Below are 18,391 nucleotides of genomic sequence, written 5' to 3' on the forward strand. Positions count from 1 at the left end.
TTTGAAGGAACTATGTGTCATGTCGCAGGTCCTCGAGAGCTCCGACGCGTGCCCCGTTTCACATGCTATCGTCCTCTCGTTTCAGGTCCTGGGATTTACCATTGACTATGCTGCTGCGCGTCATTACCCCCATGAATTCCGGGGCCGGGACTGGCGGCTACAGACGCTGGCGCATACCCTAATGAGCGAGAGAAGATGGTGTCCTCGAGACATCTCCTTGCTGGAGCAGTACCTGTCCGGTGCGGGGGTTCTGTACGCGGCGCATCTGCAGCGGGAGCAGCGGAATAAGGAGCATACAGGGTGCTCGAAGACGGTGTGCACGGCTGATCAGATTGACGAGGAGACGTATCAGACCAGACATCGAGCGCCAGGGTGCGCTTGCCGGTTTATTGAGCCGGATGTGGAGGAGATTCGACGGATTTTAAGGAGAGGGGAGGTGCCCATAATTGAGCTGACTCCAGAAACGACAGCGAATGGTTCCACAACTGTCAGTGTCAGAGTACGATCATTCCGCTTCTTGCAGTACTTCATCGCGATCTCCCACGTCTGGTCGGATGGAATGGGTAATCCCAGGAACAACTCGCTCCCTGAGTGCCAGCTCGCCTGGCTTCATGGCCTCTTGGCGGATACGAGATTCGATAATGTTTTTGACAGCTTGGAGACAGGCGCGAGGGACTACTTCCCCGACTCCATGATGGGTCGGCTCGTTTCGACGGCGAAGAAAGGGGTGTCCTGGGTACGGAATCAACGAACGCGGAGAATATCCATCTGGATCGACACGCTCTGTGTGCCGCTCGACTCCGTCCACAGGAAGCTCGCAATCAAGGGAATGAAGAACATCTATAGTGGAGCGGTGTTTACCGTGGTTCTGGATGCAGAGCTACTCAAGTTCTCCGGTGCCGCGCCGCAAGAAGACATCCTCCTGCGGATCCTAACGTCGTCATGGATGAGGAGAGCCTGGACGTTGCAAGAGGCTATTTTTGCTAACACGAAACTCAGGGTCCAATTCGCGGATACCCTTGTGAATCTACCGGCGCTGCTGGAGCTGGACATCATCCGGCGCGTTGGCATCGAGCAGCATCTTATGCTGCCGAGGTTTGTGGGCATGATGCAAAAATACACCAAGTGGATGGAGGACATGCCCTCTGCATCCGATGAGGTGCGCGAAGAGAGGGCGCATGAGCGACGGTGGAATTTTTCGTTGGCCACACTGCTTCGGGACGACTGGTAGATGCATTCGAACACACAACAGTCCTGTGGTATCTGCCCGTTGACGTCGACGACAAGGAAGAGAAGCACCAGCGAATCCGATCAGCGTGGGAGAACTTGCGATGGCGATCTACTAGTCACGAAGAAGACAAACTGATCATCTTTGCGTTCGCGTGCATCATGAATGCTCGGGACCTCGCCGATGCGCAAGGGCTACTGGACTACCCTCCCCAGGAACGCATGCGGCGCTGGATATGCCAGCAGGAGATTCTGCCCGAGTTGGCGTACGTGGAGGGCCAGAAGCTGGAGGACGATGGGTTCAGGTGGGCACCGGCACGGATCTACCCTGAGCCACTTCCCAGCGAGTTTTTATCGCATGAACGAGAGCGCGGACAGGAGGGATTGGTGGTCGACAAGCCCGGTTCTATCTTTCGCCTGGAAGCGTCATTACACCGCGGCTCGTTCGAGTTTATTAGTCCAGGTTCTGGAAACTGTTACTTGGTTACCTTGCGCCCGGCTTCATCACATCAACTGGTCGTACGAGAGTCTACAACATTCGGCCTGATTTTGTCCTGGTGGAGCTTTGTAGAGGATGTGCAAGGAACTGAATCGGGACTACTGGTCTCCGTTGACCGTCAGCACGAGGAGTCGATCGACTGTACATTCGTTGGGATTGTGGATGTCCGACGCACTGGGCGATCGAGCGATCTTCCAAGGGCAACGTGTATCCATCAAACGCCACCCACGCAGTGGTGTATACGATGATCGTAGTGGGGCCTCGTTTGCAGGGATTTTGCGTCGAACGGGATGCACTGGATGGCGGCCCACCAGGATCCTGGAGATACGGCTTTTCCTGACGAAGTAAAACGTTTTGTATGAAGAGGCTAGTAGGCACAATATATAGTTTCCGCGTTTGACTCGCGTAGAACATGGAAATTCCACAGATTTGTATGTACCAAGTGGTGCTCGACTGCTTGTTATTGGGCCGGTGGAATGTAAGCTGACTATGGGGCATTGCACGTCAGATGCGCGTTAAATTCGCCATTCCTGTTATCTCCGGGAATTCTGACCACTGCGCAGTTCCACAGCACTCACATTTCATTTCCAGGTCTAATTCCGTCCTCGATTGATAAGCCCTGGTCGCACCGTGCGGGTCTACAAAGCGGAAACAATCCTCAACACTGCATGAAAATCACGCCATTATCTGTCCAATTTATATGTATTGTAGTGGATAGCCCCTACACGGACTTGATGCTTTTTTGAGAACGCTCCTGCAATTGTCCGTAGTATCGAATCTTCAAGTGAGATCGAATAACTCTAGCATCCCAGTCCATCCATCAACATGGCGAATGCAGACAGCAAACCAAAACTAAGAGTGGCCATCATCGGCGCCGGCCCAGCAGGCCTAGGAGCGGCGATTGAGTTTCAAAAGCTACCCTTCGTTGATCTGCGCATCTATGACCAAGCGCGAGAGTTGCGTGAGGTCGGTGCCGGTATCAGCATCCAGCGGAACACCTGGCGCATGCTAGACGCGTTGGGCGTATACGATAATATCGATCGGGATAGTAGTGTCTTCAGCGCCGCAGACGGCCATTCGGTGCAGCATCGGTTAGTCGATCTCTTCCCTACATTCGAACGAAAGTAACCGAAATCAGCAATGGACGAACGGGAGAATTACTCCAGTCGAGCGGACAACAACACACTCCCCCTCGGCATAAGCATGCCAGGGCCTTACGCTCTGTACTCCAACAAGCGTTGTTGAAAGCTGTGCACAAAACAAAGCTACGGCTTTCGAGTCGCCTTGTGGAGATCTGCGAATTGCCGAACAAGACATTGTCGTTGCGCTTTGAAGATGGACATGTCGATGAAGTAGATCTTCTCGTAGGAGCTGACGGCGTTCGATCGGTAAGTTACATCACCATTCTATACAGCTGGACAGTACAACTAAGTATCCCAGGTGGTCCGCCAATTCTCCTTCCCCGACCATCGTATCGGCTATACCGGTACTACGGCCTTCCGGGCCCTGGTCAACGCGAAGGATATTCTGAGCATCCCCAGTTTCCCTGACGCCGTGACCTTCTGGCATGGTCCGACCAGGTGGGTATATACATGCAATCTCAATAAGGGTATATACGAGGTAACAGCCAGAACGGATCTTCCGGAGACCCGGGAGACGGTCAGTTGGGGGCAGGATGCGAGTCCGGATGAGTTTATAGGGTTATATAAGGTCAGTGTTGCTCAATCTGGTCTGTATAGTTTTAAGGTGTACTGACATTGGAATAGGACTTCGCACCAATGATCCAAGAGGTCCTTAGTAAAGTGGGGGAAGTGAGGAAATTCCCCCTCTTCGCAGGGCCGCGTCTGTCGAAGGTCGTCTCGCATGGTTCCATTGCTTTGATTGGGGATGCGTCTCATCGTGAGTAAATAGTCTTGGTCAGTGGTTTTAGTGGCAGCTAACCAACCGTTCGATGCTAGCATTATCTGGAGCCTTTGGTATGTCCCCCACCCATTGGAATTATCGTATTCTCATACCACTTAGGTGCTGGCGCGGGATTCGCATTGGAAGACGCTTATGTGCTCGCTCGCGCAGTGACATGGGCACACGAACGCGACCTTCCAGTTAGCAATGCTCTGACCCTCTATGACAAAGTCCGATCACCACATTACAAGGATATGGTATGTGCCTAAGCCTGGTCTCATGTCGGTCTACTAAATTCTCGTAGTACGACATTCTGGATGGCTTCCGGAGAGCCGATGCGTCGATCAAGGGCCTAAGCTCCTTTGACGAGATTGTAGTGGCTAATGTCCAGAGCAAATGGACGGATGATCACGATTGGCTATATCACTATAATGTAAGTTTACGACAACTCTGCGCTCTAGCTCAGGCCTTGCTGACACATCTATTAGATCCAAGAAGTATGGAAAAAGGCTTACGAAGAAGAGGATGCTCGTCGTATACAAAAGATCAATGGTACGAAGGAGGGTCATGTACATTCTCGTTTGTAGAATAGAGAGTATCGTCTAGCCATATATCATCAGAGCACACCAGTAAGTAATCAGAGAACCAGAACGCCAAGCACGCCATGCATGGAAATGCAAATACACAGAACTGCGGGGGTCAACTTCAGACAAATTGGAACCAATACAACAACAGCGCTGTTTATAGTCCGATCTTGTTATCTTTCAAATATTGGTCATATCGTCCCGGTAGGCCAGAGGCTCCGCCACGGCAACATACGTATCGGGCCGGACCAAATATGCTGCATCTCTTCCCAAGCCGACCGACTGATATTTGGCATCCCAAGGAAAGACATGCAGAGGAATTCCCTTGGACTGACACCATTCTTTCAGCTCGTCTTTGGCGTCGCCATATACGTGGACCTGCCATGCAATCTCCCCCAAGCTTTGGAAATTATCAAGCTCGCCCACAGGAGCCCAAGGGATACGGTCACCTCCTTGGATGGTACCAGCCGAGCCCGCCGACAGCGCACTATTCCGATAATTCAGCATGATCTGAGACGCACCACGGAACATTCTTTGCCGCACGAAATCAAACCTGGAGATAATAGGAAACACATAGGGAATGAACCATGACCGAATAAAATAGGACAGATACCCCTCCGAGGCAATAGCGTTGAATGCCGTATCCGTTGTGTTGACCAGAAGTGAGGCGAATGCACGGCGTTCAACTTCATAGCTATCGAGAAGAGACACGTCGGCCTTGTCTTGAATCACCGCTGCAAGCTTCCAGGCGAGGTTAATGGCATCGCCGATGCCAGTGTTCATTCCTTGTCCTCCGACCGGACTGTGGATGTGCGCCGCGTCCCCGACCAGGAAAGCCCTTCCGCTGCGAAAGGCTTCGGCCACCCTGTGGTGAACATGGTAGGTGCTGAACCAGTTCACCTTGTCGATCGTGATGCCCAGACCCTTGCCGCAGTCTGGCGCAACGTCGTCGAGCTTGAGGTCGGAAATGTCTTTCGTCAATGCACTTGCATTGACGGCACCGCTTAGTCGTGCACGACGGTCTTTGTCGTACGCCATGAGCAAGACAAATTGCCCATCATTGAGACTCAAATGCGTTTGACCGTTAAAACCGGGTCCGCTACCTTCGATGTCAGCTACGTAGAACAGCTTGGAGTAGGTGGCCCCTTCGAAGCCGATCCCACAGCTCTGGCGGACAGCAGAATGGGCGCCGTCGCAACCAACGATGAAGCGTGCTTCACAGGTCTCGATGTCGTCATTGTTGACGTGAGCTTTTGTGAGATCCCTCAGTTGCGCGGTAACGCATGACTCCCGCTCTTGAAAGTCGACTAATTCGCGGTTGCGCTCGACGTGCACGCCCATGCTATTCAATCGCGCCTCTAACAGTCGTTCATGCCGATCCTGGGGATAGACATGTATGAAGGGATAGGGCGTGAGGCCCGCACCAAGATCACCAAATGGGACATGGGCGCGATGGACTCCACCGGCCCATATATTGGTCGCTGCGATCTTATGGCCGTTTGCGACCACATCTTCGGCGAGGTCGAGCTGGCGATAGAGCTCGAGGGTGCGGGCGTGAATGGCCATCGCTCGCGATGTGGATGCCTTGGCTTCTGATTTATCGACGATGCGCACATTGACACCTTGGCGAGTTAACCATAGAGCTAGAACGAGGCCCGTTGGCCCTGCTCCGACAATGAGAACATCGGTCGGTGTCATAGTATGGAGGTGATGGGTGTTCCAATCAGGAGTATTAGAATTCGTAGAAGAAAGATTCTGGAGACGAGTTGTATTCTTGAATTATACATCTATGTAACATGGTGAAAAAAATCTGAATGATCCCCAAACCACTTGGTCGTATTTAAAGGCATTCTTCTCCGATGGCTTCTCTGACTCAGTTCGCGATGATGGACATTGGAAACGAGAAAGGCCTGCAATCGCGTCATGGTGCTTTAGGCCCCCAGTTGGACAGCCCGTATGTATTCTAAATTTGGGGTAGAGGTCGGGCGTATAGTTTCCGACGAACGCGAAGGCTTTACGAGCGGGCGAGTTGGCTATATACGTCGGCCAGGAGAATCGGAGTCGCCGATGTTTTCCGCAGGTCGGGCGGACAATGTCGGCCCGTCGGAGCTTAGCGAAGCCGACGGCCGGAACAACGGCTGCCCATTCGAAACCGGGCCTGAGCGTAATTCTTTTTCTTTTGCATTTTTCTTCATTGTCCCCCGGATCCAGCGTGTTCCGTCCCATCTCGGCCAGCTGTTGCCCGATCGGGACTAGTGGCCCTGTCATGCCGAAACAGGCCAAGTGCTCCGGGTTGTATACGAGGGATAACCCTTTTGGGCGAGCTCTTTGTCTGGCGGATCCAACGAGAGCGATGGCCGCCGCAGCCTGTTAACTTGTTGAAGATTAGACCCGGTCTGCCTCATGGGCGAGAATCCAATGGACCCTGGAGCGGGTCAAGACTCCGCAGCCCTTCTTTATTCGCGGTCACCCCCCCGCGTTCGTCCAACGTCCCGGTACGACTTGTCTCTCTTTCAACTGTCTTCTTCCCTACCGTCTGACAGGCCAATATATAGGCCAATAAACAATGTCCTCCACACGCCACAATGCGTCGGCCACCTCGTCTGAAAGAAAACGCTTGCGCGATAGACGAGCGCAACAAAACCTCCGAGAGAAACGGGAGAACCGCATGAGAGCGTTAGAGGACCGGGTGGCCTATTGCGAGAAGAATCATGGCAACGAATTGATCCGGGATTGTATGCTCACCGTCGAAAGCGTGAGACGTGAGAACGAGCTTCTTCATGCTCGACAGGAGCACCTCCGTCGCCTGTTTCAGGACTGGGAGGTTCAAGGCATCGGTGCGACGGGGGTGCATCGAACCCTGTCCGCTACGTCGATGACGACCAACTCCTTCCCAGAACCGTGGACACTGACGACATCGACCTGTAGCCCACGAAGTGAGATCGCATTGGTCGATCCGGCAATGCAGAATCTCTCCGGCTGGTCCGTCAATAGTATAGATTCTGCAGGTCTCGGGTCCACTACCGACGGTCTCACAGCACCATCGATGACTGCCAGCATGTGGCCCGTAGGGTCAGAAACTCGAAGCCCACCCTCACCAATTATCCAGATCCCCATGATGCCCAGCATGCACCCCACATCAGGGTCAGACACCTATGCCGTGATTACCCGCAAGGATTATACGCAGATGGCTGCTAGTACTGGGAGTTGGTCTGGGTGGTCAGCTCTGTCCGACACCGTCGCCAAGCTACCTCTTTTGCCGTCCCCGTTCGAACTACTACATGGCTCAAGACGTAACTGGCTGGCAGACCAGATCAACCGACTGCTGCGGCGGCTGAGCCTCCGAGAACCTGACCGCCTGGCATTAAGCTGGACAATGTATTCTTTTGTTAGATGGCGGGGCACCCCTACCCCGGCCACCTTTGCCAACATGCCAACATTTCTACAACCCGTGGCAGGACAGATACGGGAGCAGCAACACCCGGAATTGATCTTCTTTTTGTGGCCGCAGCTGCGGGTCAACTATCTGGAAAGTCGGCCTAGAATTGATATTATAGAGCTCTATAGATATGCGATCAGCGCCTGTAGAGTGCGGTGGCCGTCCTCCCAGAGCATATGGGACTGGGATGATAACGAGAACATGTTTGTGAAGCCTGAATTCTTTCAGACCTTCCTGGACCGGAGTGGCTGGGGGCTCACATCGGTCTTCATCGACAAATACCCACAGCTAATGAAAGGGATCAATGTGGAGGAGCTTCGGTACGACATTCCGTAGATCTGTCCCTTACAATTCAGGTCGGAAGCAGACATGATGATCCGACACATTCACTATATTAATGAAAGGGACGCTCCAGCCTGTGAGATTGCGCAGTTAGAGAAATTACCCATTCTCTCGCATTGGGTCACTCGCAATCAGATTCCAGAGAATCCTGTTGGTCGATTAGCCATGGTTAATTCGGTCTTATGCAAGGCACTGAATCAGCGTCATATCTTTTCTTTGACCCGCGGCAGCCTCATTCTTCTAGACGCACGGCGATTGGCTCTGTGTGCCAGATTGTCAAAGATTGAATCAGCGTGGGGTAAGCCTCCGGCTTTGGCTTTGTGAGCTACCTGAATATATCTGTGCTTCAGGGTGGCCAGGAGCCTAGGTATTTAGATCCTTAATTGATGTATACATGCAGTCTGCACAGACCTATCCTGTCTTACTTGGGGTTTTATAGTTCGTGGGTTCTTCCTTTGCTAGTTGTCCAATCCGTGGTTCTTTGTCTAGCAATCTGTTTTTCCTTGCTCTATATATCATTCATCTACCGGTACTTTTGCAGGTCATGCCCATCTTACATGCCTGGGCCCTCCTATTAATGCCCTATTCAACAATGTCGAGGTATTTCACATGCAAAAGACATTGCCTTGAGCTCGCTGAAACACGAAGTTCAACTTGCCCCCCCGATTCCAGGTAATTAAACTTTCTCTCGCCAGTGAAATGATCCCTCAGCATCCTACTCGTCCCTTGATACTCCTTTACCTACCACACATCGTCTCTGACCACTATAGGACCAGCGGCTCTGCTTTGACATCAGCATCGTAGATCCACTAACCAACATCCTCCTTATGTCCCGTGCCTGATGACCCCTTCTTGGCAAGTATATTCATGCAGACGGTATCCTAAAACACGGCCAATGCGTTTTCATCCCCGTGACAGGCAAGGTACGCGACGAACCTAGTTTTCTCCATGGGTTATTCTGGGGCTAGTCTCGGGGAACTCTGGACGGTCTATTGAACAATATCCCTATGTTGATTGATTATCATATTCTTGGTATATGGGGCTCACCTAGTGGGATAACCCAGGAGAGATAGACAGACAGGCTATCATGTCCCCTTGTAGCGGAATGAGGCATTTCTTTATTCTTGGTCTCACGTACGCCACTGCTGAACTAGACGGACGAGCCACGTAGCCCTACTATCTAGAAACAGGAAATCACACCTCCCATTGTATCCCTTGGGTGCACGGCCAGATACCGTCCGGCATGTTGCCACAATGCAAATCCAGCTGAGGTTGCATCATATCACAGGTTCACAAGCATATTAAAAGCCTCACAGAGCTATGCCCTTCGGATAGGATGTACCCGGTTACTCAAAAGATGAACGCAAGCTTTGACCTTATTATCAAGCTGAACAAGCCTCCGTAATTGACATAGCCCAGGACAGACATGCACCCTTGTTCCGGACCCGGGGCCCTGTCAGAGTCTGCCCTCATCAGGTCCACGGCCAGGAACGGGCTCCTAGGACTCCGGGATAATTGCCAAAACACATGACGCGGATAGCAGGCAATCACACCCCAATATCAACATTAGAATCATATTTGGTATTCCGGACATATTGTCCAGTTTGTAACTTTGTACATGGTATTACGTCTGGCTTCTCACACAGATCCTCATACTCCCACCCACTGGTCATGCTCCCCTATCCGCAATTTGGAGTGAGTTCCTCATGAAGGCTGTGAGGATGAACGAAGATTGTAAGTTTCGTAAACTGCTCCGTTACTTTTTAGAAGAAAAAGAAAAAGTTGGAGAGAAACGCTCTGTGTTGGCCTTTTTGTCCAAGTCTTATGCCCCCTTCGCGGCATCCACCAACCCCTGCAACATAACAACATCCATAGTAAACATATCCGATCCATCATCGGCCAAGAAAACAGACGCACCACGACTGACCATCAACAGCTCGGTCTCGCACGCAAACGGCAGCGGGTCGTGAACCGCCCCTTTACTCTCCGAGATATAGTCGCCTGCCGCGAAAGCGCCAGTCTGGGGATGGGCACCGGTGCCCTTTAGAACATAGATCTCTGCACTATCAAGGTGACGGTGTCGTGGCAGCAGACCCCCCGGCTGGGCCCGCACCATGATTGTGTTCTCGCCGGTCTCGGGGACAAGCTTGACGACCTTGATCTCGACTCCCGGGGCAAGGGGGAGCCATTTGAGCTCGGCACAGTGAACTGTGAAGCCCCCGTCGTTTTGGGAGTGCATATTGATCAATCGCAGTTTGGATGTTGTGTGTCTGCTGCGTTCTTGGATATCAGCGTTTGGTGTTCTTGCGCCTTTGTAAAAGGGTTCCGTGAAAGGATTCCACCTACCTACTGGAGGAAGAGTTGGTCAAGCAATGAGATAGCGGTAATGGAGAATTTTTAACCGAGACAGCAAAAATATGGCTCTGAAAATAGGGCTTACAATTGCGAATAAATAGCATGACTGATACTTCCTTGATGCTGGACTTCGGATATCCGAGCCCACCGGATGTCCGACTCAAAAGGGTAATCGCCTGCCGAGACTCTCCACCGATTGCTGTCGCGATTACCAGTGATCCGCAAACCTAGATTCCCATGTTCCACAGGAGAGTAAAAGCTTACAGGTGGTTCAGTGGTTGCGATGACGATCATGGATACCTGCGTTCGGAGATCAGGCGATGTGCGATTAGACCATCTACTAGCCTCACAGAACCATCCATGCAGGACTTTTCTTCAATCCAGGGCTATCCATATTAGAAGACACATCGTCCAGCCACCATATTTCCCCCCACCCAACCTCATCGATAGTTGTCCATTCAACTAGACTCTCCTCTCCCCACCTTTCTCTCCGCTGCATCCTTCTGCTTCAGATAATACCTCAGAATGGCCGGGTCAGCAACAAGCGCAGACGCAGACCCCTTCACCACTCTGCGTTCCTTGCTACGCCCCGATGAGATAATCACTCCACAATCCCCGGACTATAAGGCAAGCATCCAGACCTGGGCAGCCCAGAAGCAGGCACACCCCCCTCTAGCCATCCGGCCCACCTCGGTCGAAGCCCTGAGCAAGGCCATCGCCTATTTGTACGCCACGAGCCTGGACTTTGCGATCTACGGACAGGGATTCAGCTCTGCCTCAGCCAAGGACGTCGTGGTGAATACCTCGGCGTTCGATGACTTCCACTTTGATCCGCAAGCCGAGGTAGTCACCATTGGTGCTGGTCAGCCGTGGTCCGCTGTCTATCGCAAGCTCGCTGAGACGGCGCCAGAATACGCAAGTAAGAACACTGTCCTCCAGAGGTTTTATCTTGACCCCCAAAGAAATCAAAAGTAATAAACAAAAAGTAAATAAGGGCTAACTGATGATTGCCCCATGAAAACAACAGTCGTAGGAGCTCGCACGCCTTGCGTTGGCGTCGCTGGAACTATCGTCAGCGGTGGCTTTTCGTGGCTTTCCAGCGAGTATGGCTGCATCTCTGACGCGGAAAACATGGTAGATGCGAAGGTCGTCAAATACGACGCTCGGTAGTCTGGGCGTCTACAGAGCCGGAGTTGCTCTGGGCCCTGCGTGGTGGCGGGGGCGGCTTTGGTGGTATGTCTCTTCTATTTCCTCTTCGTGGCGCGCGTTCCCATAACGAAGGGTGTAGGGAACTGTACTAAATATTCCATATTCGGGTGCAGTGCTGGCTCAGGTCAAGCTCCGAGTCTTCCGCTACCCGCAGAATATCTGGGCAGGCCCGATCCTGGTCCCTCGCGAGAGACTGGAGGATGTCGCCGAGGGTATTGAGAGATTCCTGGTAGGACCGGTCGATCCCAAGATCACGATGTTCATGTACGTGGTGAAGGGCCGGCTGCTTGAGTCGATTGGCACCGACTCGGATATGCTGGTGATCCATACCTTCGACGCGAATGGGGAAGAGCACGGTCGAAAGGCGTTTCGGTGGGCGCTGGACATTCCCGGGGCTATTGACCAGACCAAGATTACTACCCTCGCCGGTGTTGCTAACTTGCAAGGTAAGAGCTGCAGGCGTTCCCAAGCAACAACAGTCACTAATAATTCGGGAACAGAGAAGGTCTGTATCGTCAAAGGCTCCATGAAACAGTTCTGGCAGCCGTTGCTGGTGCAGGAGATATCGAAAGAGACCGTCATCAAAGCGATTAAATGGTTCGAGGAGATCCACAAGATCGACGGGTCGCTGGGGGATTGTACCTATCTTATTTTTGAGCTACTGTGCTCGGTAAGTGTTCAACTGCGTAGGGTGCCCCGCGTGTTGGAACGCATTCTGATGGATTTAGCGCGATCTGGCCGGGGGCAGTTCGAGCTCTGCCTGGCCACGACCCAAGGGTGGGAAGCATATTCTGCTCATCGGTGCCGGATGCCCTGCAGATGCTGGGCCAAGCAAAGAGAAGCTGGCTCGCGATCTAGCTATCGAAGCTCCATCCAAGCTCTTAGAAAACAGTACCGACGTCCATGTGCTACCCAATGGTTTCGAGGACTATCATGATCCGACCAAGGTATGGCTCCACACTTTCGGGGGTTTATTTTCAGCGAATAACTCAGATGTATAGATCTGGGGCCCTCATGTTGCCAAGCTACAGAGTTTGAGAGTTCAATACGACCCTCGTGGGAGATTCAAGGGGGCCGTGAATCCGTAGAATAGCTGGCGTGAGGGGGGGGGGGGGGTCTTTCTTGTATGGAGACATCCCAGCGTAGCTGCTCCTGTATTTTGAAATATGCAGCTAGCATATGTTGCAGGCGCACCGAGTGCATAGGGGAGGAGACAAAAGTGCTATTCTGTGAAACACTTGTAACAGTTTGTATGTTTACAACAGGCCAACGATATGATACTATAACTCTACAGTCTCAGATGGGGTAAGTTATCCTCTCTGCTCGTCCTAGTCCACCTGAAGTTAAGAGGGAAAGTCAATCCAATGGTATGTACATACAGCACGCGAATAGCTCTCTGATGGCAAACATGAAGCTTCGAGGCCCAATCCCAAACACGATTAAAAATTATTTTCCCTGCATGGTTGAAACATTCAGAGGTAATCCGATACCATATTGTGGATCCCAACGAAGCTTTAGTGAACAGATTCGGATATCCGGACTCCATTGGGTCGGATTCCGAGCCCAATCAAGTGTAGCATGTTTGAGCCTGATAAGTGCGGTCTTCTCTCTTCTGCTCCTTTTCAGTTACCTGTACGCGAGCTTTACCTCTCCCTGGCTTAGGAATTTAAACATGCCTCCTAGATTCAGGTTGATCAAGTTGGTGGCAGGCACTGCCATCACTGGCGGCAGTAGCATAGCACTTTTGGCATCCTACACCACGTCCGACATCGAATTCGTGCCCTTATCCGCCACGGACCCTATCTTCCACTCCAAACACCTCCGGGAATACAACCCCAACGGCAATCCCGCAATCCATGACCTGCATATTGCCAGAGTGCCTTTGACCCAAATCCATCCTCGGCTTCTCGAGGATCCGAACAAGCTTCTGGAACAATACTGCGGAGGAATATGGGCGGGAGCGGGTAAGCCTCATAGCATCATAGCATTATGCTCTCCCCCTTTTCTCCGCAGCAGATGATGTATCTGACGTTTGAATCGTCTCACAACCCAGGTTTCGCCCCACAAAGAATCCTCCACACGTGTTTCGACCGAGGCGAGTCGAGCTCTCCCCAGCTATGGTCCACTTCGGAGCTTCTCCAGTCAAATTACAAGGTAGGAACCGATATTGCGGGCAATTTTGAAGTGGTCGATCGGTCCAGCGAGTCGATCCTGATCCGGGCTGGGGACAAAACCTCGAACAAAGGGTTGCGCCCTCTCGACGCATTGATCGAGGTTGGCTCACACATCGACAAAGAAAATAATGTGGCCGTGTTTGAGTTCAAGTCGTTGTTCTTCCAAGGGATCGGGACGACGAGCAACCTACCGATGCCGGGGCCCATCGTGTGGTTGCATGAGCTTTACGCCAAGATCCTTTTGAAATCCGGTGTCCAGCATGTCCTTAGGTAGTGTAAAATCTGTAAGCACAATAAATGCCATTCTCCCCTCGTTTAAAAAGAGCTACAGAGTATACTTGCTTCCCGAGAAACACGGGACCATACAGTTTGGTAAATCCCTTGCGATCAGACACTTGAACCGCCAGCCTGTGCAGTGGCCCGCGAGCAGTACCTTGGGCTCCATCTTCTTCAAGTCCGCCAGCGTAGCGTTTAATTTAGTATCGTTCGCATCCGCCAAGTGATATCCACCCACGACACAGTATAGAGGGATACCATTGCCCAGCTTGACCGCATCGCAGCAGGTATTCACAATTCCGGCATGACCGCAACCAGTGAAGACAACAAGACCTTTGCCTGTAATACACCAACCAGGAAAGAAGGCCACGTCAGAAATCCAGAGCTAACGACAAAGGTGGGGAATATTGCATACCCTTCAGATTGCACATCACGTAGCGCTCTTCCATGATCAAGGTGTCTTCCTCCCACTGTTTGGTGGTTTCATTGTACCGCAGCCCTCCGTAGATCCCATCCTCGTAGCTGGTCTCGCGCGGAATCTCGCCCGAGACGAGAAAGAAGTCGTCTAGTGCGGTATGCGGCTGGTGGCTCTTGAGTATGCGGCCTCCGGCAGCTTCCAGCTCCTCAAATGAGGGATCGGCTTCCAGCGAAATCGGTCGATCAGCTTGCACGCCTCGAAACGCCGGACGGTCCGGGTGAACGTCTACTACCGGTCCCTTTCCCCGTTTACCGCTATTCTGAGTAATGAGTTCAATCGCCCGGGTCAAACCACCTGGAAGTTTTGTGTTAGCAGGAAATTCACTCCTTGCCCATGGGACAACAACGAGTGAATTCTATTCATACCAGAATGATCGCGATGATAATGCGAAAGAGCAACGTGCTCTATCTGGCCAACCTCGGTCCGAAGGCGGCTGGTATTCCTCTCCCAAACCGCGCCCTCTGGCCCAGCGTCAAAGAGGAAGTAATGTTTCTGGTCGCCCTTGGTGGCAATCTGTGGGAAATAGTCAGCTTTCTTCCATAATCCCGCAGGAGGACGCGCGCAGCAATGGAGAAGTTTACAAGAAGCAAGGAGAGGCCGTGTGCCGCACAACAGATGTTATCCATACGCATTTCCATCTGCGCGCCTCCTCGTTCGGTGTTGGAGTCCAACGGGGAGAGCGGGATGCCCATAAACCGGCTGGCTACCTGCACGGCCGGGTTGGGGCTGGGAGAGATGGGGTCCAGCTCGTCATTGACAATGACATGGACCTCGAGTTGGTCAATTTCCGTCAGCATTGTAGATATGCCCGGGTCAATCAGGGGGGTTGAGTGAGAAGTTGTGATAGGCGTTGATACTGATTTAATTTATGGACCACAGTTAGTTGAAAGATAGTGAGGTCATATATATATAAACCCAGAGAAAGTATGGTCTTCATGCGCCACTATTCCCATTCTGCTCGGCAGTCCGATCGCAGATGGAAATCGATCGCCGAACATTTAATATCATGCAGTATTACTCAGTGAGTTTATTGCAATATAGAATCCATCCCCGAGTCGCCGACTGGCCGAATCCCCGGAAAGGGTTGTGTCAACCCTGACACCGTTTGAAAAAGAAAAGTTTGAATGGCGACAATGCACTTCCGCCGGCATCAGTCACGGGCGTACGCATGTAGGTCTAAATTGATGCCGAGGTCAGGTGATGCCAGTTATACCGCATTACTCTTTATTAATAATTTCTACGATCCTTGTTGATTGAGTCCTTGCTTTTGCCATTCTTACGAAGTATTCTTGTGGGAGAATGCAGATATGCACGTGACGTCACCTGCCCCGGCCACACGCAGCCGGGGGGTCCGGCAGAGGACGGGCACGTGGGCAAAGTAATCTCGCTGGCTCAAATAACTCCGATAGAGGGTCGGATACTAGGCACTGCTGCACCATGGCGTGTCGTCGAGGCTTGCGGAAGAGAGGGCGATTGGATCCTAATGGCCCACAGGTTCATAAACACGGTTCTGGGAGACACCAAATCAAGTCGAGCGAGTTTACGCGTAGGCGACATGCCCAGCTGCGGGAAGACCGGCACAAGGGCTTCGAGCAACTACATATTCGCGGTCGAACGGGTTTCCTGCTAAAGGCTACGTTGCTGTCTCACGGATACACGGTAATTATATAGGCCACCACCGAACGAAAACAACACAATTTGCAAAAGGAGATCGACACCTATAGCTCTCTACAGCAGTTACAAGGATACTACATACCAGTTCACATTGGCAGCTTTCATCCCCGCACTACGTATTGGTATCATGGCGAGCGTATGTCCTATATGATGATTCTCAGCTGGTCTGGGGTCCTTATGCAAACCCTGCTTCTGCAAAACAATGCCAATGCTTCCCTATTCTCTCAGGAACGCGACAAGCTCCGAGAAATCCTTCTGTCCCACGGTATAGTCCACAGAGACTTTGAGTATCGCAATATGCTGTGGAATGAGAGTCTTGGCCACGCTAGTATGATTGATTTTGAGGACGTGACTTGGGTAAAGAAACGACAGCCACTGGGTTCAACTTCGGGCAACCTAAGCAGGACATATGCTTCCGATAAACGGAGCAGTTTGCATGGTGATAATGCACTTCCCTTTTCACCGCCATCTCCAACTTAATCCTTTTGGAGATTGCGAAATAGACCCGTCGGTAACTATGTGAGACAGTAACTAGGGGTCATTGGTCACGGCGCCAAAGCACCCTGTGCTGCTTAGAAATCGGGCTTCAGAATCTGGGTGTTTAAAGATGGTACAACTGGCACAAAGCAGGAAGCTCACAAGAGTACATCTACAGGCCAGCACGTTTATCAAGGTCAGTGACCTAGCTGCATAGCTCATAGAGACTGCTCGGGCTTTGGAAGTGCATTTAATCAAAGCGCTTTACTTGGTTGTGTATACAGCCGCTTTTCTACATAATGAATTATGACAATGATTGGTTATTTAGTATAGGAATGCAACTTGAAAAAGCAGCAATGTATTCCAGCAACTCCAGCACCCTACACCAGGAAAGCAGCAATGCAAGAGTGTTTAGGGCTATACATTTATTCTGCATGAACTGTATTTTCACCGAACACTCAACCCACTCCCTTCCACCGTAGTGGTAATACGATGCCATTATATCTCGTCACCCTTTCTTCATTCTGCAGCTGTAAGAGATATTCAACTTGAATGTTATAAGAGACTCAATTTGGTCCGTATACCTAATGTGTACAATTACCTCACGTATGCTAGGGTCTTTCAAGCCCAAGTAGGTACATCCATCGCACGGTCCCTAATATATTGATAACACTACGCTAACGGCTTGCATTGTGGGTGACTGAATCCTATATTACGCTGTGGAGATGATAGACAGGGGAACATAAAGGTTTAATAAACTTTATCACCTGCGGCCCATGTCTCTATTCCAGAAGGATTCAATAGCCACCTATGCAAATTACACGGCTTTATAGGAAGGGTAGTGGAGCGGGCAACCCCGGAAGGAATATCTAAATACAGGACACGGCCTGAATCCTCCTTCCCACGTATTGATAATTTCATGAGCTTTATAATTCTATTGTTGTGGCACATGATGTCATGGATATCAGTGATACAAATTCCTTGTTTCACTTTGAGGACATCTAGTTTCTCCATATGCAGGGCCCTGATGATTTTCATGCCAAGCCACATGAGATTCCTCCGCGCTCTCAATTATTTAGAGGATGAAACCGGGCCCCTTGATCAACTTCTCCTCCGCCCCTTTCCTCCCACTCTGTAGTATGAGACCTCATCCCGCGGTTGACGGGACAAACACTACTGCGCAATATAAGATGCTGCCGAGTATGCCGATCTCGGCTCGCCGAGAAACTTCAACCTCCGCCATTCCAAAGATGGAATAATCATCAGCAACTAAAGTAGAAACTAAAAACTAGTCGAAGAGAACTGTAGCAGGGAAAAAATGAAAAAGAACAAGAATATTGGCTCACCGCGCATTGCCCTAATTTTGCGACGGCTGCTTTTCACTAGTTCAATGTGACTGTAAATGGCGCATTGAGCGAGGTTGCAGAGAATTCAAATGCGCGGCATACACATCCAGCCGTTACCCGTGGACCAGTTCTAGAGTTATCCCGTCGGCCAGGATCCGGGTAGTCTGTGAAACATGTACGGAGTACGTAAAGTTGATAATTGTGCGGCGGGAGGACATTTCACTGGGGACTGATGCCTGATAGAAACTAAGGCATCAATGGTGACCTCAGGCATGATATCAGTCCGCCTGATGTTCGCTTTCAATTTCCTCATCCGACACACATTACGATTCACGGCCCACCACTTTCATCCCCAGCCTCATGGGCAGCATCGGCTTCTGGCGGACTAGAACACACATGGGTTCTTTTG

General features: G+C 51.4%; 7 protein-coding genes across 7 annotated transcripts; 4 read left to right on the plus strand and 3 right to left on the minus strand.

Annotated features, from left to right (window-relative positions):
* Positions 1-2,551: 2,551 nt before the first annotated feature.
* Positions 2,552-4,215, plus strand: ABOM_003137 (uncharacterized protein; the record flags this gene model as incomplete). Its single annotated transcript, XM_022530267.1, has 8 exons — positions 2,552-2,817; positions 2,865-3,114; positions 3,167-3,436; positions 3,493-3,625; positions 3,685-3,702; positions 3,749-3,885; positions 3,933-4,061; positions 4,117-4,215. 8 exons carry the CDS (start codon positions 2,552-2,554, stop codon positions 4,213-4,215), a joined length of 1,302 nt encoding a protein of 433 aa, XP_022392689.1.
* A 177-nt stretch (positions 4,216-4,392) lies between these two features.
* ABOM_003138 (putative FAD binding monooxygenase) lies at positions 4,393-5,910 on the minus strand (the record flags this gene model as incomplete). Its single annotated transcript, XM_022530268.1, has 1 exon — positions 4,393-5,910. One exon carries the CDS (start codon positions 5,908-5,910, stop codon positions 4,393-4,395), a length of 1,518 nt encoding a protein of 505 aa, XP_022392653.1.
* An 868-nt stretch (positions 5,911-6,778) lies between these two features.
* ABOM_003139 (bZIP transcription factor) lies at positions 6,779-7,987 on the plus strand (the record flags this gene model as incomplete). The annotated part of the gene is made up of 1 exon (XM_022530269.1): positions 6,779-7,987. The coding sequence occupies one exon, from the start codon at positions 6,779-6,781 to the stop codon at positions 7,985-7,987; it is 1,209 nt and encodes a 402-aa protein (XP_022392654.1).
* Positions 7,988-9,815: 1,828 nt separating this feature from the next.
* ABOM_003140 (uncharacterized protein) lies at positions 9,816-10,232 on the minus strand (the record flags this gene model as incomplete). Its single annotated transcript, XM_022530270.1, has 1 exon — positions 9,816-10,232. The coding sequence occupies one exon, from the start codon at positions 10,230-10,232 to the stop codon at positions 9,816-9,818; it is 417 nt and encodes a 138-aa protein (XP_022392710.1).
* A 641-nt stretch (positions 10,233-10,873) lies between these two features.
* Positions 10,874-12,645, plus strand: ABOM_003141 (uncharacterized protein; the record flags this gene model as incomplete). The annotated part of the gene is made up of 7 exons (XM_022530271.1): positions 10,874-11,267; positions 11,376-11,451; positions 11,487-11,581; positions 11,671-12,003; positions 12,058-12,227; positions 12,286-12,504; positions 12,559-12,645. 7 exons carry the CDS (start codon positions 10,874-10,876, stop codon positions 12,643-12,645), a joined length of 1,374 nt encoding a protein of 457 aa, XP_022392709.1.
* A 584-nt stretch (positions 12,646-13,229) lies between these two features.
* ABOM_003142 (uncharacterized protein) lies at positions 13,230-14,005 on the plus strand (the record flags this gene model as incomplete). The annotated part of the gene is made up of 2 exons (XM_022530272.1): positions 13,230-13,521; positions 13,611-14,005. 2 exons carry the CDS (start codon positions 13,230-13,232, stop codon positions 14,003-14,005), a joined length of 687 nt encoding a protein of 228 aa, XP_022392708.1.
* A 51-nt stretch (positions 14,006-14,056) lies between these two features.
* On the minus strand, positions 14,057-15,282 carry ABOM_003143 (MBL fold metallo-hydrolase; the record flags this gene model as incomplete). The annotated part of the gene is made up of 4 exons (XM_022530273.1): positions 14,057-14,346; positions 14,423-14,779; positions 14,851-14,998; positions 15,067-15,282. The coding sequence occupies 4 exons, from the start codon at positions 15,280-15,282 to the stop codon at positions 14,057-14,059; spliced, it is 1,011 nt and encodes a 336-aa protein (XP_022392707.1).
* Positions 15,283-18,391: the final 3,109 nt, after the last annotated feature.

Source organism: Aspergillus bombycis (genome assembly GCF_001792695.1).
Source record: "Aspergillus bombycis strain NRRL26010 chromosome Unknown contig00012, whole genome shotgun sequence".
NCBI lineage: Eukaryota > Fungi > Ascomycota > Eurotiomycetes > Eurotiales > Aspergillaceae > Aspergillus > Aspergillus bombycis.